General features: G+C 33.0%; 1 protein-coding gene across 5 annotated transcripts; it reads right to left on the bottom strand.

Annotated features, from left to right (window-relative positions):
- LOC142350271 (tumor necrosis factor alpha-induced protein 8-like protein 1) lies at positions 1-26,532 on the bottom strand. Of its 5 annotated transcripts, none has more exons than XM_075402051.1 (5): positions 26,018-26,532; positions 13,870-14,092; positions 13,463-13,620; positions 10,000-10,093; positions 1-741 (listed from the first exon to the last, which is right to left on the bottom strand). In XM_075402051.1, the coding sequence occupies exons 2-5, from the start codon at positions 14,087-14,089 to the stop codon at positions 557-559; spliced, it is 657 nt and encodes a 218-aa protein (XP_075258166.1). In that variant the 5' UTR covers positions 14,090-14,092; positions 26,018-26,532; the 3' UTR covers positions 1-556. The 5 variants fall into 5 exon arrangements, with proteins under 5 accessions (XP_075258166.1, XP_075258163.1, XP_075258167.1 ...); XM_075402048.1 differs by having other exon boundaries at positions 13,870-14,111; XM_075402052.1 differs by having other exon boundaries at positions 13,463-13,614; positions 13,870-14,111; positions 26,018-26,524.
- Between the last annotated feature and the right edge of the window lie 19 nt (positions 26,533-26,551).

The following is a 26,551-nucleotide window of genomic DNA, read 5'->3' on the forward strand; positions in this document are numbered from 1 at the left end:
TTGATCTAAACTTCGAATTAAAATTGCAAGGGATCAAATTAAACAGAGGAATTGAGTCTATATAAAATAAAATAAATTTACTTTCCAGTGAATTGAGATTAAATAAACAAATTAAAGAGTTCTGAGACAAGGTCATAAAGTCAAGAATTTTATCCTTCTAAAAAGATGTTCATTTACAAAGTGAATACTTTGTGTAAGAGTACATCCACCGTCATTGAAAATTTGAAATTGCAGTAACATACCAGACTTCATTTGTATATTTGCAACCATTAATTTTTGTTAATTAACTGTAGTTGTTTCACAACGGTGATGTCGCTCAAAATTTTTGAAATTATCTAGGAAAGAATAACCAAGTTACTTTAGCAAATTAGACAACCGATAATAGTCCAAAAGTCCCATAAAATAATACTTCCCATTTGTAACTGCCTAATTTGGAGTTTCAAAATGCTTTTAACGATCAGCTAAATGAAAACAAGTCATTAATTAATTTTCACAGAAACAAATACAGAAAAAATTAGCAAACATGTTTGGTTAAAAAATGTGAACTTTGATCAGTTTAGTACAAGCACATTAGGTCAGCCAAATTGTCGACTATGGATGCCATGATGGTGTTGTGAGACAGAGTTTTGTCGTAGGCCAGATCCAGAAAGTCCCTCCCTTCGAAGTATTGCACGATTCCGGACAACTTGTTCAGGTTTTTGGTGGTCATGTGGTTACACAGAACTGCATTGGCTTCTTCACCTAATGTAGAGATTAATCTTAACATCAGTTTGAGTGAATTATGAACACGACCTTAAAAGCCTGGACTGATTAATCTTAGTAACTAAACTAAGGTCATTTATGGCTCCATGTAAGACATTAAAAACCTTTAAAAAATTTGAGTCGATTACTAGGACTAATATATTGTTTATGTGTGATTACTAAGAAACCTAAATAATGGTTTTGGGTTGCTCAGAAATCTGTACCTGGCTTTGTTGATCTTTTTTTCTATTTTTTTTTGCTTACAATTGATTTGGAGATTGCAGTACCGGCGAAGTGTTGAGTAGCGCTTCCAAAAAGCCGACCCACTGTAAGATAAGTGCTACAATATATGCGTTTTTTTAAAAAAGTGTTTTGTGAACTTTCTAATACAAACTAATAAGTATCTCTTTGTATGTGTTATGTCCATATACAAACTGGTATGACAAATAAGATATAAAAACCTGCTTTGGTTTCACGTGCACAAAGCCAGGTTTAACAATATGACATTCCTGAAACATTTTGCGATCTTTTTAAATTTACTTCGATTGTCCGCATATAATATTTGAAAGCTTGGTAAGATTAAGTTAACTTTTTATGCCTTGGTACGATTACTAAGAGACAGAAAAGGACTTGGTATGGCCACTAAGATTTTAATCTGATTTTCATAATTGAGTTTAGTTCTTCACGAATGAGGAGGACCCAATTGACATAAGCTGTCACGAAACCTGATTAAAAAAGTTTTACTGGACTTGACGTTTTTCAATAGAAATCAAGTTAATCTCACAATTTTTTGCTCTCACAGAATTAACATCATTGAACTTTCAATTTTTCAAGATAAAAATTTGACTTCTGAGCTTATTGACAAAAGGAATTAAGTTCAGATAGGAAAATTTAATCGTGATTGGCGATCAAACCCATTTGACAATGCCAATTTTGACAATATTGTAAACATTTTCCACACTGGTTTGCATTGAATTGTAAAATTTTTCTAAAAACAGAAGTTTCCAGGCAATTAGCAGAACCAACGCGGAAATTCTACCTGGTGTCTGAAGAACAAAGAACTTCTCTAGTACTTTGAATTTATTATATTTTTTAACTTTAACTTTGATATCTTCTCATTTGAAAGGGTTATATTCATTTTTTTCGAATAACATCCCATCCAATCACTAAGATTCACTTTGATATGCCCAATTTTAACAACTGTTGCCAGCTTCCGAACAAAAATTCCAATCTAAAGGGGACTGTAAGATTATTCTTTACTTCACCCTTACCAAATTTTTTTCCAATTTTTAATTGTAACAAGGATCTCTATACTCTAGTTGTTCTGCAATGATTAAAACCAAACTGCTAGACTGAGGAACAATTTTTCTTTGGAGCGATTGAAAGTCCTTGCCGTTTCTTTTGAAGCGGAACAAAGCTGAAAAACGTATCTTTCTTGTACCCAAAGTTTTCAATGACATGCGAGCTACCAATCCTCTTGCAAGCAAACAACAGTTAACATTCTAATTGTCCCCTTTTTTGTAACAAAAAGCGTTAAAGACTTGAGGACAAGACTCAATGAAGATCAGTGACAGACCAATTCTGTCTTAGACCAATTCGGTTTTTAACGTAAGTTACTTCGTTACGTTCCGAAATTTTTCTATTGTGATTGGATAACCACATTTCTCAGGAATTGAATGAATAGAAGCAGCCCACTTGCTAAAGAATTATTTGAAAGCAAAATATTGAGTTTGAGTCGCTTAAAATTGAAGAAAAAAAGAATAAAAGCTCAACAAGGAGGCTCGTTAATGTGCGTTCGCACATGATGTTCCGGCCCGCGCTAATCTACATTTTTGACTTAACTGCCTTTTGACTTTAATTTTTGGCAAAGAGATAAACAAAAATAGATGTTTAAAAAAATAGAGTTTAAAAAAATAGAGTTTAAAAAAATCGTTACACAACCAAACTAATAAATGAATTAAGTAATGCCATGCCTCATTACAAGGACATCTGCCATTAAAAAGACTACGAGAATAAACAACAACAACCAAAACAATAAAGCAAACCTAAAATTGCATGGCATAAAATCAAAACCTAATTTTAAAAGCACCTAGTATCAACGTCAAATCCGACAAAAACCTAACCAAAGAAAATTAGTTTTCCTAACTACGCGGCAGATAGTATCTTTCCCTAATAAAACTACGTAACAAGTCGACAAACAGAAGAAATAAAGAGGCGATATTCAAAACATTTTTCTTTAACATTTTTCAAACCAAATAATTTATAAAGTCTTAAAAATCATTAGCTTTTGACGAAATAATTCTCGATAAATTTACTAAAAAGTCATAATGAAACCAGTAAGTCCTGACCCTGGTTAGACTAAGCCATCGGAATGGACTAAAGAAGCAGAAAAATACGAACAGCAGTTAACAAACATTGCAAAAACACAAATAATTGGTGCCATTAAAATAATTAGCTAATGTCAGAAAATTATGTACCTCTATTCCAATTTCTAATTATATCAATTCAGCTAAAATTATACTGAATGAATAAATAAGTTCAATTGGGCCATATTTGAAAATCATTTGGATCCGTTATTACGCGATTGTGGTAATGGAAGAAAAGAAGAAACGGTTCGCATATTGAGAAGAATAAAACGCATATTGTCCAACAAAAAAAATCAATTACTTCATAATATCGGTAACCATGTTATTTTTTTTTAAAAAAAAACAAGTAATTGTATGGAACCTCTCAATGATGAAAAAAGTTAAAAGTTGACGAAAAGAACAACAAAAACTGAAAAAAATGAAAAATCCTGAAAAATCTTAAATATGTATAATATCATAAGCTTCAAAACTATTCGCCATAAAGTAACTGCTTCGGGCAATGTAATTCATTCGATCCTTAATTACAAGCTTATGAGACTTGTCAACACTTTACGACTACCTAAAGCATAAAAAACACAGGCAAAAAGAGCAAATTCAAAAACAAAATGAGCGAGAAGAAAAGCTATTAAGAAATAAATTTTTCAGTGAAAACTTTTTTCCTTTCAATTAAATTGTTAACAGCAATCGGATACTCTTTTTAACAATTTGACTCCAATGAAACAACAAACATGAGCAAATACATAAAAACCACGAAATTTTTCAGAAAACCCGTATTATGAACGCAATTAAATTCAATGGCTTTCAACGGAAGCTAAAAAATACCTCAAGTTAAGCTTCAAGGAGACAAAGAGGATGTTTGTCATTCATAAATTATCAAAAGACATTAACTATGAAAAGCAACAAAAACAGGCAAACTCCAAAAATTAAATAGAAAAGTGCGAGAAGAAAGTGTCGAAGCCATTTAAAGAATAAGTTTTTCTCTGAAAACTATATGTATGATCCACTTAACGTCTTTTCTAAGCCAACGCAACAATCAATAATATGATAGTGTTGTAAAATTCCAAAAGGAACCAAAATTATGAGAAAAATATCCAAAATTTAAAAAAAAATAAGGAAAACTCGTGCATCGAAGTCATAACACCAATAGTTAGCAGATAAAACCGCTAAATAAATTAATTTTGCTTCACATAGAAAGGAAGGGGGTTCGGTCGTTACTGAGACTGACTTACAGTTCACGAAAAAAAGTTTAGGATCGTTTAATGTTAAAAAAAATTTCCCGAAAAATCATTTATAAAGCCTTAACAGCTATTAAATTTAATATCTTTGTACAAAAGTCAATAAACACGGTCAGTTATACTTCGATTGGAGGAACAGATATTCGTCGTGCATAGGTGATCAATAGGACATCACAATACGTCTTATGGCTATGCAAGCAACAACAAATACGGGCAAAACCAAAATTCAATAGAAAAGTGTGACAAGAAAGTCTCGAAGCAATTTAAACCATAGGCTTTCCTCTGAAAACTTTAAACATGATCTATTTGACGTCTACACTAAGCATATGAGAGATATCAGTATCAGGATAATGTGAAAATATTTCAAGCGGAAACAATAATAAAAAATATCCAGTTTTTTTTAATTTTGAAGTCTTGTGGCATTGAAGTCATATAGCAAATAGTTAGAAGATAGAAGCGCTAACCAGATTAAACGTTCCTGTCACTACTCAGACTGACTTAAAGCTCATGGTCACGAAAATGAGTTTAGGATCGGTTGATGTTAAAAAATACTCGAAATAACTTTTTTAAAGTCTTAACAGCCATTAAATTCAATAGCTTTGAACGGTAGTCAATAAATAAGCTCAATTGTGCCTTGAGTGGAGTTCAAAGATATTTTTCGTGCATAGTTAATCAATATGACATAACAATAAATCTTATGACTATGGAAACAACAACAAATACAAGCAAAAAGCAAAAATTAAAAAAAGCGAGAAGAAAGTGTCGAAGTCATTTAAACCACAAGTTATTCTCTGAGAACTTTAACCATGATCGACTGAACGTTTTCTGTAAGCCAATGGGAAAAGTCAGCATCAGGATAATATGATAAGATTTCAAGAGCAACCAAAATTAAGACAAAATCCAATTTTTTTTTAAATTTTGAATTCTTGTGGCATTGAAGTCATATAGCAAATAGTTAGAGGATAGAACCTCTAACCTGAATAATTTTGCTTGCAGTAGAAAGGAAGAGGGTCCTGTCATTACTGAGACTGACTTTCTGTTCACGAAAAGAAGCTTAGGATCGGTTAATGTTGAAAAATTCTCGAAAAATCACTTTTGAAGTCTTTACAGCCGTTAGCTGCCCACTCAAAGCTTTAGATAGGTTCAATTAAAGCTCATTAAGAAACTTATTGCATTGATAGTCAAAGGGTCTATGCCATAGGACTCCGAAAAATTAGGAAAATCTCAAAAAGAAAATCAAAATTTCATTTAAATTTACGAAAACTATTAGTCGATGCCAAACAAAACACGAGCGATTCCTTGAAAACGAATTTTTTGTTCATTGGGCTTCATTAGACTGTAAATCAGGTTTCTCATTAACGGAACCTCGGTATGAGAAGTGACTAGTCTATAGGTCACTTCTCAAAACAAAAAAGATATGAAAAATTTCTTAAAAAAGAGCTCGCAATTATAATTTGAAGTTTTTTGACAGTTAACTTCCCTATGTGACCATAACTAGACTTTTTATCGCTTTTCCTCTATAAGGGACTCGAAATCAATTGATTTTGTGGCATGAAATCAAATTTTGAATTAATAATTTTATTAAAAGAAGATCTTAATTTGGATAAAAATTTCACTAAATGTGAGCAAAATCATGCTAATTATCACGTTTTCACACAAAACTTCAATCCTCGATAACTCCTCGAAAAAAAAACGAATTTCAAAAAAATCTTTTTAGTTTCGAATTCTGCGCTGGACGAGCTTTTTAATGACACCCCTCACATTTCTTTACGATGAATATATCGATCGGCCAAAATTCACTGAACAAAAAAACCCATTTGAGTGTATAGTTCCTCCCCCCCCCCCCCCCACAAGTGGGGTCGGAACAATAATAGCAGTAAAAGCATGAACAAAATTCTACATTAAATTTCATGGCAGCAAATGAGCGTCAGATCAGCATCTTGGATAAGTGCTTTGAAGTTAGCACCAGCCAACAGTGTTTTCGTTACTAAAAAGCAGTTAGCGAAAGTCAGTCGTGTAATGAATCACCAAACCTCTTAAATTGTTTTCACATCCTTTCTGTGCTGAAACAGTTTATTTGAGTGATGAAACTCAAATTAGTTCTTAAATACTGACTTGATCCAAAGGTTATACCCAGATTTAGAGTTTTGTGAGAGCAAATTGTTTGTCTGTCTTATGAGTCCGTTTAAATTAATAAGTTTTCCAAGAATAACTTCCAGGAGGTTGGCGGCAGAGTAAATTAGTGCTAAATCAGTCTACAGATTTATCTTCTTTCCGGTTCCCAGTAATCTGTTCCTGTCACAATTTACATTGAGTAGCCTTGATTTTAGAGTAAAAGTTATGCAAAAAAATTATTTTCGGCTTAACTCCCGCCAACAAGATATGCTTTATATGTGATGCGAACTTCCGCATGCGTACTTGTTACATTGAATTTGCGCAGCAAGTCCTAAACACTAAGCTAATCGGTACGACAAAATAAAAAGTTTTGCTGCATGCACGCTCTTAAAACTTAACTTGATTTACTGTACCGAACTACAACTCTACATCAGTAATCATCAAGTCTAATTGCGAGTTTTTCAATAAGGCTCAAGTCCTATTAAAAATCCTACATGTTTCGCAAGTCTCCACTAAGACTTAGGTAATTCCTGTTATTTGATGTTCAACTAGAAACCAATTTCCGGAAAACTTCGAAATTTTCTTACGCGCCACAGTTTTTTTTATTAAAATTGAATACTTTTCCCTGGTCCTCAAAAAGTGATTCCAGAATACAAAAGGCTACATTAGGAAAGCTGTGGACTGTTTTGTGGAGTTTTAGGTGTTTTTTGATTAGTTTTTGTCCAAACTGCGCACACAAAAAAGCCGAAATCATAGAATTTGGTTGAAAATTCCCAGATAAGTACGTTTGACGTTTTTCCTAACTTTGGACAAAATCCAGCCTGTTCTGACATTTTTTCTATCTAATTTTTGCTTCCTACAACATTTCTGTAACAAATCTGTAGTCCTACTTGATATTTTAATTTCGTGTTTTGTCATTGAAATGGATAGTTTTTTGCTAATCGTAAATCCAAAAACTTGTATTAGTTGATTTTTGCAGTGATAGTTTTTTGCTAATCGTAAATCCAAAAACTTGTATTAGTTGATTTTATACCGAAAAGCGTCTTTTCATTCGCCTTTCATAATTTTTTAAAATTTTGTGCGGCAATCAACAAAAAATGGGGTTGAACTGATTTAACACCCATTGTTTCTGGGATGAAATGTATTTTCATTGATATTTGACCAACAGAAACGGATTCGAGAATCCGAGGACAAAAACGTTTGCTTAAATAAGAAAAATCTTGAAGAGAGCAGTTTAAAAATATAATGTTGAGGGAAAGAGTAATCACTACATTCTGATCCGTAATTACTCCCCTCAATCAAATCAGATATTAGCTTTAGCAATGCTCTAGGTCAATTAAGAGCAGTTATCGAGAGCAGAGGACAAAATACTTCAAAATTTTTTTATCAGAAATAATAAAAGTAATCGCCTGATATTAAAGTAACAATTGTGCTGTTCTACATGATAATTCAATTTCGTGTTTTGTCATTGAAATGGATGTGACTTGTGATTTTTTTTGTTAAGTTTCACCACTAATTGCTAATTGTCACGCAGTGCTAATTCTCACTACGTCGAGTCATGGCTAATTTTTTGTCTTGTTTGTCTGGTCATGGCCGATTTTTCTCTGGATTCCCTGTTCATATTTCCACCCCCTCACTTCGGGTTGCTTAGAAAAAAATTTTCTATGTGTCAAGAATTATCAAGATCTTATCAAGTTACGCCAAGAAAATTTCTTGACGTGTCTTGATAAGATCTTGCCAAGATCTTATCAAGTATCAAGGTGTTCCAAGAAATTTTGTCTATCAGGATCTTGGCAAGATGTGTCAAGTTTTGCACGATTTGTCAAGAACTTTCTGACATGGCAAGGTGTATCAAGTTTCGTTTCACTGGGTTACCTCTGGCCTTTTTTGGACCTTTTAGACTTGCCATGTCTGGGCCGATATATGATTTTGACAGGTAACTTTTGGCAAAGACTGACAAGTGTAAAAAGTGGCATGATCGTAGTTTTGAATCCGTTTTGAAACTAGACTGGTAATCGGACCTTCCCAGTTTTGAAAATGACTCGTGTACCAGCATTTCAGCCTTCAGCTTGTTGCAGAGATTATTTGAGATAGAACTAGTTACGAGCAGCATCCCAAATTAGATTATATTCTAATACGACCAATGAGGTTCGAAGCGCATAAACACATAACTCTATGCAGCTGCAACTGAAGAGTTGGTCAGGGTGATTTTGTTGCCCAATCAAGTTTTGTTCGGAGATGAAAGTAACTAGTATAAATTGAGATGTATTCATTGATTATTACAGCTTTGAATTGATACAGCACTATTTTTGCAAACCTAATATGGCAATTGCAAGTCAGATTTAATTACTGTCTTTTCTCAGGACCAATTGCGCCTTAAGTTTCCTAAATTACTTCAACAATTAATTATTTGATATAGAATCAAAGAATATATTACAATGCACTTTCTCTTTCTTCCACTGTCATTGTAAACTTTTAAGCCTTCAATTCTCTTTTGATTTCTCAAAATCTGCAAAAAACTGTAGATTGTAAAACCTAGTTTTGGTTAATTACTTTTACAGCATCAAATTGCATCAAAATGTAATAAACGGCAGACAGCATTTTCCTACTTTTTGCTTTTTCCAACTTTGAAGTTGCACAGGTTTACTGAGCTGAGTTGAACGTCCTTGATAGCATTTTAAATTTTTCCTCCAAAACTGCAGTGAATATTGATTAGTTACGCAAGACAGCGCTAGTTTAAAGTACAATACTAGTTATCCTTGCTACATGTGGCCAATTGATTTTTTGCATGTCCTTGAGCGGGGGTACTTTCATATCAGGGAAAGCTTAGAGGACTTTTACTGTCAAAACGGGGTATTGTAATCAATATTCCCCGCTTACATGTAGATTTGCTTTTGTCAGTATAGATATTATTGGGAAATACTACCTGGTTTAATACATGTTACTTTGATCGACATAAGATAACATGTGTCAAAATAAGAGACCGAATTATAATTTCAAAAGCCCAAAGGCGATTTATTTTACTAATTGATAAGATGCCGCGTAGATAAGATGCTGTAAGATCTTGATAAATTGTGTGTGATAAAAAGTTTTTTCTTTTAATTTCACTTTGAAAAATTGCTTTTAATATTGCAAAAGTTTGTATATTTTTCCATATTATGATCAATAATTCTTTGATGACTTGCTAAAATATTGTTTCCCGATATAAAATGATCGTGAAAATTTTTTGCCCTGTAACATGTCAAGATTCTAATACGATTATGTATTTCACTGGATGGGCCTATCTTTCCAAAGAAAAAATTTTAAAAAATGTACATGAAAAATTTTTGTTCAACCGATGAAAAGGCATTTCCTCAATTTTAAGTAGTTAGCTCGACTGTGTAGTTTAATCAATTTTCATTAATTGAGGTCTAAAACTGGACAGTTTTCAAAAGTTTCAGACAGATTGTAATCCATGTTTCATAAAAAGTTCCACGTTCCATGTTTCAAAAGCCAAAACTAATGCAACTATTTTTAAATGTGAAACGTGGGTGACAACTAACCGACAGTGTGAACAAGTCCAGAGATCATTTCGTAGTCGTAGGGCACTTTGTCTCTAAAGGTCTTCACCGTGATCTCAGCTATCATCTCCAGATGCTGAAAGACAAAAAATGTCGATCGTCATGCTTTAAAAAAAACGTTCAATCTTCAATTTTTTCCTCTAGTTTGCTGAAACCAGACCAAAATCGAACTTAAAATGGAGAATCGGAACTCAATTTTTCTTTTAATTTGATTCAAAGAAGAGGTGAGGGAGAATACTTGACTTTCATGCCTTTTTTGAAAAGGCAGGTATCGCCAATATTTCAAACAATTCACATGGCAGAGAAAAATTTTACTTCAATTTTTGTGCGGCTGAACGTTTTGTGAAAAGCCTCAGGAGAAAAACTACAGGATGCAACATTTTTGTAGCTTCTCGCCTGCCCGGCACGGTCAACTCTTGTTCAGTACTTCTCCATTGAAATATACGTTTCAAATTGACGAATCAGAACTGATCACGTCTTGGCAAGTCTTCGCCCAGTCTTGGCCAAGGCTTGACAATTCTTGATTATAGCGAACTTTATAAGCAACGTAGAGTTTAGAGAGGATATTTTTTATTAAGTTATGCATTTCAAAATTTGTTAAAATTCGTCAGTTTTTAACGAGAAGTTTGTAAACCTGGCCATGCTTTTTGTTTACTTGAGCACCTATCAAATTAAAATTTTCCATATGTACAATGAGAAATTGATTTCTTTTCAGTGGACAGAAAGAAGTGGCTATTGCTGGTATATTTGGGCGATATCAGAATTTTTTTCATTCTCTATCAAGTGAACATTATGGAATTTGTCGCATTTTCGTGTGCTTCTTTTTCCACTTTGAAGGCTTTTTGAAGCCAAGCCTTCGTAAATGGCGACGTTTGTTTTTCGTTGCGAAACTGAAGTAAACCAAAAATAAAAATGGTGCCGAAGACTTGACTCAAGACTGTTCAAGTCTTAATCAATACTTGCTCAAGACTTGTCAACACCTGGCCAAGACTTGCGCAAGTCTAGCAACGTCTTGGCCAAAATTTGCTCAAGACTTGCACAGACTTAAGATTAGATTCAAGAGGTGCCATTTCTAAAAATGGCCCGATTAGAGCACTAATAGAGTACTGATCCATGACTTGCAATTTCACTGAAATTAGTACTGATTAAGACTTGACGTTCAGTCCGGGTGCATGTAAGTTGTAGAGGTTGTGACAAAAAGTGGTATTCTTGCAACCACAACTCGCGACGTTAGATGAACTCATTCCAATTACGTTGTTTCACAATCCGCTTAAATTTCCCCCAGAATTTAAAGAAGATTCATCATGTCATTTCACGCACGATACTCACTTTTCTTAAAGCTTGAAATATATTATTGAGAATTTAAACCATCTCTTGCATGGTAAATCTTGATAAAATATTAATAAAGTCATCTTTTAAACACATAATAAACCGACACAAAAAATTTGATAATCAAGTGACTCTTTGTGACATTAAAAAGAACTGTTTTCAACCGTTTTGTGAAACTTATTATAATTGAGTAATTAAAACACTATTCTCGATCACCTAAGAAGTTTGTCATCTGTACAAGCAAAAAGTTATCCTATTTCAGTAACTCAAAATGAAACAACTTTTGTTGATAGCAGGGAAATCAGAGGCAGCAAATTTGGAATAATAAAAACTCGTGATTAATTTCAAATGACTTAATACCGGGAAAGTTAGTCAAACAAAATACAACATATTGATTTGTGACACCAAAAATTTTCCTTCGTTCGACTTCTATTTTTGTTTTTTTCCTGCGTCCTGGGATAACTTGAATTGTTCCACTGGCTTCTAAATTAAAACGTGTACTGGGCTAAAATGTTGAGCACTCGAAAAAGTACTTTAAAAGAGAAGTTTGTTATCATTTTATTTGATTAACTTTAGTGTTGAAAATTAAATTTACAAACCGCTCATCAAGAATTTCTTGTTTACGAGCAAAGTTAAGAGAAAAGACAACATAGTTTGTAAGAAAATTTTTCAAAATAATTTTAAACCTATATGGATGATTCTTGCCTGAATGAAGCTATTATTTTGCTGGTTTCTGACTAAAAAGAGATAAAAGTTGTGTGAATAAATGCAATCTTTTACAAATCCAGCAGACTCTAGCTGCAACTTGGCATCATTTGTCAAATTACAACAGATTTGTAAAAACTTTTGAGCTGTGAGCGTACAGTTTCTCCAGTTTCTCCGGTAAGGATAAAAAAGCACTAAGATTGGAGTTAATGTTTTTATAATTTTGATCGAGTTAAACCGAGATTTAAAGTTTGGGAGAGTTAATAAAACACAATTTGCTTAAAAGTACTTTCAATGTTTTTTATTTTGAAAAATGACCTATTTTTTGAAGATTAGAGTGTCCTTTTGTTTGCTATTGCTTCAAGAAAGCTAGTTTTCCTCAAGCGAGCTTTTTTTTCAAGCAGATTCCCATATTTAGAAAATCATCAAGTGGCTCTAGGATATACATTCTGAACTGAATCTTTGCTCCAGTGTAACACGGAAACTTTTGCAACGTTCTGATACAATCTAACAAAAATATTTATTTTTCCAGATCTTATCAAAGCAAGAGGAGACTGACGTCTACTTTTCCACCTGACGTTTACTTTTCTGATAAACGAACTCATACAGTAAATTATCATTCTGTATGACCTTAATAAATCTTTTTTTTTCCTGCTCAAAATGACAATGGGTTGCTATTAACGTATAGCAGTGACCGTCTTCGAGAAATAAAACATACGCCATGTAAAGTGTCATCAATAATAATACTAAAATTGACATTAATAGGGGAAATATAAGTAAATTATAAGGAATATTTTCAAATTTCGACAGGTGGTCGCTAAGTATGCTCAAACATTTTTTTAAAATTAGCGCACTTATTGCAATTCACATTATTTAACCTATTGGAATCTTAAACAATCCAATGAGATCTATATTTTGCTAGATCTCTGTGTCGATATTTTGAGTGCGGAAATTGGTAGTTGTTTTAACATTTGTATTTGCATCGTACTCGTTTACTTTTGTTCCTTTACTCTATCTAGCTTCGGTTCGCTGATAAGATTCAATCTGAACTTTTATAACTCTCTTATCAATTCTTATTGGATCATTTTAGATCATATACAACAAAAAATGCGATGTAGATTTTTTATTGTCTAGATCTTGTACTATTGCTAATCCATCGGATAAAGTTTGATCTTAATCTTTACCCCCACTAAAGTTTTTATCGAAAAAAGAAATCGATATAACGTTCAAAAAGTCTTAGTCAGGGGGCACGTAATGTGATCAGTGCGATAGAAAATTCTGCAAGAAATTCGCATACAAGGAATAATCAAAGGAGTAGAAACAATGTTAAGCTTTTGAACATTTTGGGAATGGAATTATTTTGAATCCGAACTGATTTCTCTCATTTTTTCCCATTGAAGAGGTATGCTACCTGTGTGAGTCGGTCCAGGTGTTGCTTCTCCTCCTGTGTGATGACGTCATTCTTCAGCAGGATGCCCAATTTGATCACGATTTTGTATGTTCTCTTGAATCTTTTCTCAACCACTTTCTTCTCACTGCTCCATAAATCACTCACCAGCTGACCTATAACTGAAATCAAATCAGCTCATCCCAGGTTGAGGTCCTCGTTTAAGACGCAGACCTTTTTTGGAATATTTTAAAATGTTTTTTTTATATTAATATCTGAAATTTTTCAAAAAAATTACGAAAAAAAACAAAGATAATGAGCTCAATTGATTGTATTTAAAAATTTTGGTCAAAAGGCCATTATAGCAAATAGCAATTGAATCCAATCATATAATAGAGGGTTGACAAATAGCCATATTGGACGCAACCTACCCCCGTGAGCTCTAAGATGTCTTCCTCGTTCCAGCTCCATGGTCATTTTCTCCCACAACTCAAGAACTGCGCTTTCTTTATCTCCAAGAAACTGTCTCACGAATACAGGCGTGATCAACTTTGGAATCAAATTCTTCTGTGCTCTGAGCGACATTTCTGATTTGTTGCCCCCACTTGAAGAGCCGTCACCATCATTGGCATTGTCTTTATCTTTAGACATCTTCTAAGAAGCAACGGAATGTCTAAAAAAATGGCGAGATAATGGCAACGAAAAGTGGAATAATTGGTTTTCGATAGAAATATATCAAGATTTTGTTTAAAATTCGTTTGAAGATTCTTTTTATTAACACTTATGACACAGGCTTAGGCCCCAGCTTATGAACACGCCCTGATCGACCCGAAATTGGTACGAAAAGGCCATGCTCGTCAAGAATACTCCATAAAAAGTCTTTGGGTCAACTTTCACGAGACTTTATTTCGACCAGAACTTGATGCTGGAATTTGTCTACCCCAAGCCTATCAGAACTTTTATTTTCTAGCATCTAAGATATCAGTTCAGTAGAAGTAAATATTGCGAAAAACAATTCGCTTGTTTAGCTTAATAACATGGCCTTTCTTTGATCTTATTAACCCTTTTATTACAATCTGTGCTGCCCAACTAAATCCAAACCTTTTTCTTTTAACCGATCGAATTGCTTAAGCAAATATTTCAAAGCATTTCTCAGAATACGCCTCGTATTACTGTGAACTCAAAAGATATTTTACCAGTTTCCGCAAAAAGTTTTCTAGCTCAGATCCCCCAATATATAATCTCTGACGCATAAGATCTAACAAAATTGAAAACATCTGCGTTATAAATTGAGCTCATAGTTTAGAAGATCTAACAAAAAATACCCGATCTGTTGTGATCCTCAACAGAACAAGGAGGCGCACATAATGTTTATATCCCGCTCAAACGGGTTTTTTCCCTATTTGTCCAACAAATGAGGAAAATGTTCAAAAAATCCCTTAACACTCGAAAAAATTTTTTGTGCCATTATCAGAACGCCATTTTTACAACTCAAACAATAAATCACTAGAGGCCGATGAGAGTTGCCCTTAAGGAGAGTAAGAAACAAAACAAATAACAATAAAAAACAACAGTCATTACAGACGACGAAAACTCAATGTTTGTCGATTTTTAAAAAAAAAACTGAATGCAAAAATTCAAAAGAGCATAAGATACAGATTCAATTAAACGAATTGAATTGCTTTTAATCAGAAATAATATGAAACCTTTCCCTTTTGATAACTATTAATAAGTAGACAGAAAACGGCTAAATATATAAAATACGTAAACAGTTTGTGAAAACAAATAAATTCAAAGTCATGAAACCAATTAGCTATTAAATGAAATCAACCAAGGGCTTCATTTATGCTTTATTTAAATCTTAATACAAGATCTGTATTGAGAAATCATAAATTCATGTCAATTTTGAGAGAAAACTTTGTCGAAGCCAATAAAATCGAAATCAATACACTAAAAATATTGAACATAATGACCTGTGCCCTTTTTGAACCCTATCAATGTTTTATGTAACATGTCACTAATGTGCCATTAAAATGTTGTTCAGAAAAGTTAGCAAAAAAGATCCTCAGAAATTAAAAAAAATAAAAAAATAAAACTGAAAATTAAAAGCTCGTAATATCAGCGCAAATCTACATTATTTATATATTAAAACAGCATTGGAGACTATGTTATATCTAACCTGAAAATGAATGCGACCTATCGCTTCCTGAGACTACGCTGAAACTGCACAAAAAAGATAGAACGAGCCAAATTTTAAAATACAATAATTTTGTGAAAACAAAAAGCGTAGACACAACAACTGTAAGATTTCAACCAAAAATGGTTAATAGTTTAGCCTATTACAGCTTAGGAAGCCAATTTTACATCTAGTTGGCGATAATAATTAAAGATACTACACATTGACGCTGAATACAGGCAGAGCTTAAAATTTGCGAAAAAAAGTATTCAAATTGTGTAGAGGCCAAAAAAAAATATGCGTTTAACTTAATTCATTAAATATGTTTATTGGCCTCCTTTTGCACGTAAAATTGACCTGCCATTTATTGATGTTTGATCTGAAATCAATCTGGCTATTATCTAAAACTAAAAAAGGAAAAGACAACATTGATTTAAGAATATATATACAGCGCTCCGCTACTATCCGAAAATTTTTCAGATATCGAATAGAACAAAACTTTTCTAGCTGTTACCTCAATTCCATGAAAATAGAAAAAACTCCAAAAATTTTACCGAAATAGGTAACTTCTTGGCCAACAATTTCAAAAAAATTTCGGATATTTATCGAGTTATTTTACCAAAAAACCATATTATATCGCTTCAACGATTAAGATAGTACCAAAATTAGCTCCCTAGAATTTGAAATAGATATTTATATAATTACACCAAGTTATTAGACTACATACAAAAAATCAAGTTTCGGGAAACGTCAAGAAATTATAAAAATATTTACGGAGACTTTTTGTCTGAGCCAGAAAAATCACAAGATTTACTCATAATACAGAATATTTTTTTCATTGTGACTTATTGGAACATAAAGGAATCTTTTCTTAATTGAACATTTTTAATTAAAAAAGACTTTATTTTTTGTGATTGGGATGAAAAAAGAAAATTTTTTTCAAAAAGGACAGACCCCTAATACAACCCGATTCCTATTTTATTGCCAAAATCAACGCTGAGACCAAAATTGTTATTGCTATCACTTGCACCTGTTAAAAAAAAGTTGTTCTAGGAAAATGTGGAAGTTTCTGACAAACGAAAATCTGAATATTTGAAAAGAACTGTGCAATTTTATAGATATCGTTTTAATTCAGCGAATGATCGCAATAGCGTTATTTCCAGAAGCCTTTCCTAGAAATTGGAGGCACAATTATCCCATATCTAACTAAAAAAATCTCTGCCAGCAGTTTAAATGTCTGCACCAATCAATCTGGCTAAATAGGGACAGTTATTGCCATTTTTTTTAGAAAAGAAGAGGAAAAAGGCTGAATTTTCAGAAACATATCTAAACTTTTTGCCAAAACAGTTATTTTAAAGTTTTCGCCAAATTTCTTCAATCCTTAAATGTAAAAGCAAAGAAACTATTATTAACAGTTTTATCAGATTTTAGCCAGAATTACAAAAAAAAGTGAACAAACGAGACAAGTTAGGCTAAAATTCACTAATCTGTAAACCTCTGTAACTCCTCTGAAAAATCAAATTTCAAAAAGCATTTATAATTTGAAATTCTAGCCGTTCAGAAGACAAATATCTCTATAATCCTCGGCGACCAATATTTTTGTTGGAGAAATTTGACTGAACAAAAAACCAGTTTATTATATAGTTACTCCCCTTACTAAAGCGACTATCGTTTTGACCATGGGTTAATCCAGTTTGACATCGATGAAAATTTTTGAAAATCGATGAAAACTATTCTCAATTTTTTCAGCGTTTTAGATCTTTCCATTGATGGATCGTAATAAACCCGAGGTACCGTTTTCTGGATTATAGTCGCATGTGCTATTCTAGGTTAGGGAAAAAAATTCATCAGAAAAATTGTAGAAAAAAGGTCTTGAAAAATCTCAAATGATTCTTGAATTTGAATTTTCAAGTCACTTTTGAACTAAAACTCAAAAATTCCGCATCTAAAAACCAACTATAATGTTCAAATAGAACCTAATTTTCTTCTATCTCATAATTTTTTTTGCTGTTAACCCTTCTTTGATAACGTTAAGCCTGAAACAAGCATTTATCATAACGCTTTGACCCATATTTTATGGCATAGAACTTTTGCCTATTACTATTGAATGTTACAGTTAAAAGACTGATTGTGTCATTTATAGTGAAGATTTTTTTCTGAATTCAGAATAAATCTTCTGTTAAAATGTGGCTATGTAATTTAAACACCAAAAAATGCTCAGAGAACAGAAAAAATTCCTCTTCTTTGCTCAGAGAACAGAAAAAATTAGGTATCTGTAGAAAATTATGAAATTTTAAAAGACTCAATACGACTAATCCTATTTATTTACCTGTTGCTGTCAATTTTCAAAATTTTAAAACTTATCATACGAAGAGTAGTTCCATTGAGTTGTGATCGAATTAAACGGTGCTTGCAGTAACCTTGGACGTAAATAGGTTTGACAATTTACATAGTAATCACACCTTTGGTTTGACCTCTATTTACTAGCAACGTATTGATATAGCCTAATAGCATGCATCAAATATGCATCAGATTCAAAAAAACCGCTGGGGTTCAATTTGATGATCAATAAGAGCTTCAAATACTGATTACGCAATTAAAATATTACCTGAAAAAGCCATAAATTGTGTCCGTTTTGTTCTTTTAACCAGACCTCTGATTTAACTGATTGTGTTCATATATTAGCGTTAAATAGAGTGTAATCAATGAAACAATTTTGGCCCTCATTCCTGTAAAAATATCTTTGAAGAGGGCTATAGACACTAAGGATCTATATTATGTACTAAGAAGCAGAAACAAAATCACCAAAAGTTTTTTATTCAGTCCTTTCCAACAGATCGGCATATCAGAAAATTAAGATTGATTTGACTTATAAAGCACAATGAACGCAAATTAATTTTGTTGAAGCTTTTTTTCCGCAATTTTTGTCGAAACTAAAAGTGAGCTGTAAACTAAAAGTGAGCTGGAAATCATTTCGGCACTGTGTGCTGTTAGTTGAAACAAATAGAACTTTTGAGATTGTTTTTTTTCTTCCAATTTGTTCCGAGTTTTCAATAACTTTCCCCTGTTTCAGCGTGTAAGCTTCACGCAGTCAGCAATCCTCTAGTTGCAGTCAGCAACTAGTTGTCATTTAGACTGAGCTCTATTTTTAAAAAAAAACTTGTTCTTAACAAGCATATTTAAATAAAAATAATTGAACTAAGCTGTGTATGCTTCGATAAACTTGAGCCAATTTGGTTCCAATTATTGCTTTATATCTATAATCTTCTTTCACCGCAAATGAAAGTTCAGTTGAGAAAAGTAAAGAAAACTTTTGTATGACAAACTACTGGTGTGATTTCTTGTCCCTTCATTCATTTTCAGTCCCTTCAAAAAAATAAATAAACAACGCCATTTTGTGAAGAACTGATTCTAATTTATTTATCTGTTTCTGATTAAAATTGTCTTTTTGCTTGATAATTCTCGGCAACTTTATCAATTAATGCTAATTGAAAAGTTCGGAAAAACAAACATAGAATATTTGGCGCTCAGTAGCGAAGAAATTTTAAACAGCTTTACAACTTTTAAGGTTTTCACAATATGACATTCTCTGACAGCTTTTTTCATTTTGGGCCAAGTAAAAGTTTCGATATAAAGGGGGTAAAAATGATCAATGTGAAACTTTTTCGATGAATGTTTCGCTCGATCATCAAAAAGTCGATTACACGAAAAATTAGTTATCACCTTTGAGAGTTATTTCAATAACAACGTTGATTTCGCTCCACAAGAAATTTTTCTGACACAAAAAATCCTTGCTGTTTTCGGCACGTGAACTTATGTGTAGGAACCAAAATTATGAATTACGGCAAAAGATGGCATAGTTTATGATTTCTATGTGTCTATATTGATCGATCTTTTCTAGAAGAAGATGAAAAAAATCAAGGCATTACGACCACAAAAAATATTTTCATTAATAACTAGTTGGTCACAAATTTTTGTCTAAAACAAATATAACTGGTATGATTGAAATAAAAGGTTGGAGCTTTATCAGCACTGTGTTTCATCAAACAAACTGGTCGCGATGACTTTTTAAGAAATAATTTGTCACCGAGAAAGGGATAAAGGAATATCTTTAACGTCATGTAAACTCACAGTGTTGGTAATTAAAAAAATCTGAGGAAGGCAAAGTCATAAGACTGAAAAATTTTTCCAAGAAAAACATACCTTGTTACGAACTCTCTCACATATCATACCGCTAAAAAATTCATTAAAACAAAATAATGATTATTTTATGTTTGACTACTAATGCTTTGTCCCTAATGGGGACACTCTTTTAATTTTTCTGTACTCTATTTCCGACTCATATTATTGTGAACTTCAAAGATGAACGGCAGTTTAAAAAGATTCAATAAATAATAACCTTTCATTCTAATAAACAATCTAATAAATCTAATTCATTTCCTTGTAGTTCCTGTAAGATTTAGTATTTTGTTATTGAAATTTCATAAGATCATTTAGTATAATTTTTTAGGATAAGCAATTAGACAGATTTGCTCAAATGCGTATTAGTCCTTCGCGATTCAAACTTTTTTTTTACAATTTCTACATCAGCTGTTCCACGCAAGCAAGAAGACATCTGAAGCAACCGAGAGTAGTTTTTGAGACCAAACCTTTGAAAAAGTTCCTTCTAGAAAAAAGCAGATGAGATACATCACAGCAAAGGGAGTATCAACCTGGTTTTTAAATTGTTTTATTGGTTTCGAATTTTTATGTTTCTCGAAAGCTTAAAGTCAGAAAATGATCAGGTTTTTAAGCGTTATAACCAACCGCAATGCTAATCATGGCAGTGTCTCTTTTTGTTTTTGTTGCGGTCAGTTTTAATTTTAGTTTTCACAAAAAAATAGAGTAAAAAAATGCTAAAATAATGGCAAATCAGGACTTTTTCCTCCTCCGTTACTCTGATAGCTAAATTGTTTTGGGTCATATCTGCACTTGGTTTCTCTCCTTTTCTCAATACGTTGCAAAATTCGAAAGTAGCCTCTCATGCTAAACACTTTCACTTGGTATGTATAATTGGCTGCCCTTTATTTTTAACTGAGTTCAGTTCGATACCAGCAAACGCTTGTTGTTGAAGAGATGTAAGTGGGGCCAAGTTATTAGGTGCAACCAAAGGTGAGTAGAGTAACTTTTTACCTGTTCTTGGCCGATGTAGTTTTTCTCAATTCTCTTTCGCAAATCTATTAATTTGAAAAGATAAACTATTAGAAGCAACCATTTAGCTAATGTTCTTATTTGTCTTACGAAAAAGTTATCTCGATTAATGAGTGAAGTAAACTGAGCGTGCAGTGGCCTTGTAGAAAAGTGTGACAATAAAGAAAGTGATCAAAGTTATACAATCAGGCCCACTTCACACCATCTACTTCATGAAGCTTTTTATGCAAAATTCTATCAGATTTATTAAATAGAAAACACTTTTGTGTCTCAGATAAAAAGATAAAAAGCTGCAAACGTTTTTACACCAAATTTGAAGCTAAAATTGCTCGAATTTGGTCGGTTTTCTCTTAATTCTTCCCTGTTTTGGCCTATTAGATTCATACTGCCACCGATGTGCTGTCCTTTTTTCTCAATTGAAACCTGCTTGTAAGTTTTTGCTAAAGTTTCTTGTTTGCCCAATAAAATTTGATCTTACCCAATTTCACAGCTATTTTGGTCTAAAGCCACCTGCAATGGTTTGGGTCAAGATTGATATATTTTGATAAACTTCAGCAATATTGGAAAGTTGGTTCAAAATATCACCCCTTTCTTAATTATTCGCAAGTCTGTGAAAATTAAATTGAGAAAGGTACAGCAAAATTTTGAATGAAACGGCCGATGCGATCTCTTCTCCTTCGCGGATCAATAAGAACAAAAGTGCTTTTTTGCAGTGCTGCCCCTATTTTCGATATCTGTTTTTCCTTAAATTTGTCTTTGTGCATGATGAAAATTATCACTAGTTTTAAAGAATGTTCAAATTGAAAATTTCAGAAAGCCAAATAGAAGCAAAAAATGCACATAAATATGCTTTGAAGCCTTTCTGCTGGAAATTTCCATATATCTGATCTTCTACCTTTTTCAGAATTTTGCATTTTTTGACAGCTTGTTTTAATTTTGTCGGACAAAATTTCAGATATAAAAAGTGAAATTTTGATTCATGCATTTTGTTGATAAAGGTCTCGGCAGCTCTTCTGAACATGGATTTACCGTCAAGAAAGGCAAAAAACAGTTTTCGAACTTTTTCAAAATTTTACCTGAGCAAATGCAAACTGATTTTAACAACCCCCTGTTAAGAAGGCGACTAGTAATCCCATTGTCAACAAACTTTGGTGCCTCAAAATTGTGCAAAAAATATTTAGCAACAAAGAAACTGATTTCAGTTACATCAGCGATTTCGTTTCTTAAAATATTTTCTGTTGTGATATATCTTTATTAGTTCAGTGACATCAACTTCCGAAAACTGTGAACGACCTTTATATCTCTGTTAAAACATTAGATCAGATAATTGCACAGTTTCTGATTTCTGGTTTGTGTATTTCAATCAGATTTTCCTAGCATATGATAGAAAAAAGGAATAATGACGGCTAAAAAAACATGTTTATTCGTTTTGAAAACGAGTTGCAAAGAATTTCTTGCTTGAAAATCCGACTTCTTGTCACAATTTCTACGAACTTCTACCACACGAGAGAGCAAATGTTCAGGATGATTTTGGCTACAAAAGTTTTGTCTAATTCTCCTCATTCATGAACATCTACGCAATACAAAATTCTAGCATTGGAAACGTTTTAACAGAAAACTTTTTCTTCGAAAAAGTATAATTAATTTTTCCCACGAAGAATATCAGCGAAAGCTCTTGGGTTGACAAATATTTACCAAATGAAGATCAAGCGTACTTTAGGTGTCACTAATAACTCCTTCATCTCTTAAAAACATATCACCGCACAGCTGCTCCCGATCTGTAAAACAAGTAATCATGAGGCCTACAAATGATGGAACAATATGAGTACAAAAAGACACAATCTTTGGGGAAAAATCATTTCAGAATCTCATTTTTAGTAACTATGGATTAACCTCACATAAATAAATGTAAAAAAAAACGATAAACCAGTGAAGTTCGGCAAGGAGTTTTTGACGTTAGTGACTTGTGGATAAAGTTTATCCTCTCGAAACTCTCACCTACACATTGACAAAAATTTAATGTAACCAAAATCCACAGTAAGTGTTTTTCTGCATTAGTTCATAAATTGCCAATAATGTATTTTCTCAACCGATTTTCTGTTTTTTTAAACGAATAGTTCAACACAAAATTAGTTCCATCATCAGTTTCGAATAAAATTCTTTTGATGTTTCAAGAATTGAAAACATTTTGAAAGCACTAATGAATTTTAAATAATTTCCAAAATTGGTTAAAAAAACTCAAACTTTTTCGTCAGGCAGACTGTGATTGCAATCGGAGGTAGTTTTCGTAAATATCCGTGTTGAAATTCTCAAACCCAAAACAGTGCTATTCAAGTTTAGGCTTTCTGCAGAAGAATTAGCGCCATTTGCACTTTTTTGATCTTTGATTTAAATAAAAAAGTTTATTTTTACTCATTCAAGGTTACAAAAATTTATCAAATTTTTGAAGACATTATTAAAGAATTTCGATCAACATTAGTGTTTGGGAATTCTTGGAGAAAGTTTTTTACAAAAAAAATTATAAAACAGCTGAGAGTTTATTGGAAGAGTTTGTCTCTACTGAGAAAAAAAGTAAAACAAACACAATTGATTTCAGAAAAAAGACTCATTTAAAAAAACAAATTTCTGTAATTGTAGAACAGATCAGTTCAAACGGAAATTGAAAACTGTTATTTGATTCACTGCATTCTACAATAAAATACGGCACATAATTATGGAGATAAATTTGCTTCTATAAAATTGATCATGTCACCTCAGTTCTCTCAAAAATGAAAATGGTGTCTTCCGTATTGAAAGCTGCTTTAATTTTTTTTAAATTAAGGTAAAACATTTGATACACTAAACTCTTTGCATCGCAAAATCTTTAACTTAGCAAGTACACACTTCTCAGTACAATCAGCACTTAAGAAATTGGTAATAAACACATCAGCTCAATTAATGGTTCGTTTTAAGATCAAAAACAATTGCAATTGCAAATTGAAAAACCTTCACTCTCTGCAAAGCTTAGGAAGCATCGTCTGCAAAAAATATTCAGCAAAAAGAATTCTCAACAAAAATTATTCGAAAGTTTTTGACTTCATATCAGAACTATGCAGAGAATAATAGGAGGAAAGCTATTCACAAAAGATACTCTACAAAAAGAAAACTTCAGAATAGTTTGTGACAGTGTGGAAATTTAGCAGCTAACACAACTTTCATAATATATGCAAACAAAAAAATTGTCGACAGGTTTTGCAAAGGATACTCTGATGAAAATCACTGGGAAAATCTGTTATAGCACGAGAACCAGGTAGTGAAAACCACTTTACAAAATGTAAACACTAGCGGTTAAAAGACCTGAAATTGAATGTTAGAAAACCATGCATTTCAGAATCTGCTAATGTAGATATCTTGCGTTCTAAATTTTGTTCGGTCGTATTTCAAAGTTACTTTCCACGGATGAAGGAAAAATTAGTATTTCAAAATCTTCTTTTGCCTTTTTTTGCCTCATAATTCTCCTTGTTAATAGTGATAGCCAAAGTCTTCTCATAATTGTTTTTTTTATTTTCACACACAGGGTTCCCCTGTTATTCTTCAACTTGTTATTTAATTCAAAACACTGGTGTCACTACAAAAAGATGTTTTCATTAAGTTCCTCATGCATGGCTCAATCCTTGCATGTGAATACCATTCTCAGATAAAAAAGAACGTTCTCATCTATTCACTCCTCTATCGTTTCACCCCTCTTTCATTGCACCATGTGAATTAGAAGTTGTTAGTACAAGCAAGTCTTCTCATAATTTTTTGGATGAATTAAACCCAAGTCTGGGTTTGATGTTCCCCACTTAAGAAATTTTTGGTCTTCAAGCGTAGGAAATGGTGGGCACCGTCGTTTTTTCTGGCGAAAAACAACAAAAGTTTCTGATTTCTTCATCTGTATTATTGTTTTTGTTCGGAAATTAACATAAGAAAGTTTCGGTATCGCCGTTTTTAAACGTAAGAAAGATTCTGTTTTGTCGCTTTTAGACGTAAGGAAAATTCGGTATCGTTGGTTTTAAACTAAGCGAGATTCGGTATCGTTTAGAGAAACAGTGGTATCGTTTATGGTATATTTTTTTAACCTCCCGGCCTGAAGACCAGATAAGTCCATCAGACCGAACAATGAAAACGATCTGCATTGGGCGTTTTGAAACGAAACGAATCGTCAGAAACTTTGCTTGCATATTACAAGAAAGTATGTCGAAACTCAATGAATGCGACATGTTCAATAGATTTGCGAATGAGCTACAAAAATTGTCAACGAATTTGCACATTCTTATTTTTTCCTTGAGGAGATAGCTTGAAATCCCTGCAAAATAACCGAATCATACGTTTGACTACATTATAAACTGAAAAATCAAAGTTTCTTGTATAAAAAAATGCTAATTTCTTACGGCTAAAACCTGACATACCGACGATTTCTTTCTTCAAAATACCGAACATACCGAATTTCCCTTGCGTCCAAAAACGACCATACTGAGACTTTCATACGTTCGAAACCGACAATGCCGAACAAACCAAACATACCAAAGCTTTCTTACGTTTGAAACCGAAAATACCGAAGGTTTCTTACAAAGTTTATGTCATTTTTGTTTGGTCTCCTCAACTGGGGTTTTCATGTCAGATCCCATGGTCCACCAAGGCAAGAACATGGCCTGCTAGGAATGGCCAAATGATTAGTTTATAAAGTTGAAGGGGGTATTTTCCATTATAGCTTCTCCCCCAACATTAGTGGCGTAGGAGCCTATACCCCCCCCCCTCCAATCATGGTAAATATACCATAATGGGGGGGGGGGGGGGGGGGCTATAACTTCGAGGGTGGACTATATTAGGGAAAGACCCTTTAAGTGCACCAATTATATGAAGCATTAAAATAAAATCGGGGAGAAATGATAGAGGGATCAAAATGCGGGACACCAAAAAAAAACAGGCAAAATGCAAGCATTTTAAGAGTCAACTTATTAATTGTTGAAAGTGTTTGGAATATAGATCTCAATCAAACCTGCTGTTAGCATTAAAAATACATCAAAAACGTTCAATGTTTCATTATTTTGAAAATTAAAAATAGATTAACGGTGTCTTTCTGTCGAAGATCGGATTGAACTGGTTCAGATATTGATACTGCTGACGCCTCGTCTTCGTTTTTGACTGCAAAAAGTAATAGCTGTTGTAAAATTGATGGAAGTTGAACTTACATTTTCGTTTTCCTGTGTGTAAAAAGCGTTACAAACGGGTAACTTTGTATGGGCCGCTAGTCTTTAAGTGAAACAGAAAAATTGAACGTTTGAGCGTCTATTTGACTATTTTTTGAAGCGTAATCTGTATTTTTGCAGAATAAGGTAACAAGCGGGCAAGCTTACGCAATAATCAAAACAGGAAAACAGTAAACAAAGGTTCGAATAATGTGGGATAACCGCGCGGGTTTCACGGCGTGTTTAAGCTTCGCGCTTTTGTTTATTTTCCTGAGAAAGGCATGGATGTAGATGTGAAATTTACATGGAAAATTTGGGAAACTCTGACAAATAGCAGGGGGAGGAGCGATGGAAAAATTTTAAAGCGGGGTTCGGAGCAGAGCAGGAAAGAAGGAAATAGCACACATTATTCGGGGGGATTATATATTACGCTTCACTGATATAAGAAGAAGACAATTCGAGCTCTTTTCTCTATATAGCTGCTTGCATATGACAAAATATATATACGGGGAAAATACCTGCGCTAGAAGTATGTAG

Source organism: Convolutriloba macropyga, chromosome 12, assembly GCF_964194025.1.
Source record: "Convolutriloba macropyga chromosome 12, txConMacr16.3, whole genome shotgun sequence".
In the NCBI taxonomy this organism is placed as follows: domain Eukaryota; kingdom Metazoa; phylum Xenacoelomorpha; order Acoela; family Convolutidae; genus Convolutriloba; species Convolutriloba macropyga.

Excerpts from the sequence above, each read along its gene's own strand:
- LOC142350271 (XM_075402051.1), bottom strand. The coding sequence starts at position 14,089 with ATGTCTAAAGATAAAGACAATGCCAATGATGGTGACGGCTCTTCAAGT. Across the intron at positions 13,621-13,869 it reads ACATCTTAGAGCTCACGGGG|TTATAGGTCAGCTGGTGAGT; the intron begins GTAGGTTGCGTC and ends ATTTGATTTCAG. Across the intron at positions 10,094-13,462 it reads ACCTGGACCGACTCACACAG|CATCTGGAGATGATAGCTGA; the intron begins GTAGCATACCTC and ends TTTGTCTTTCAG.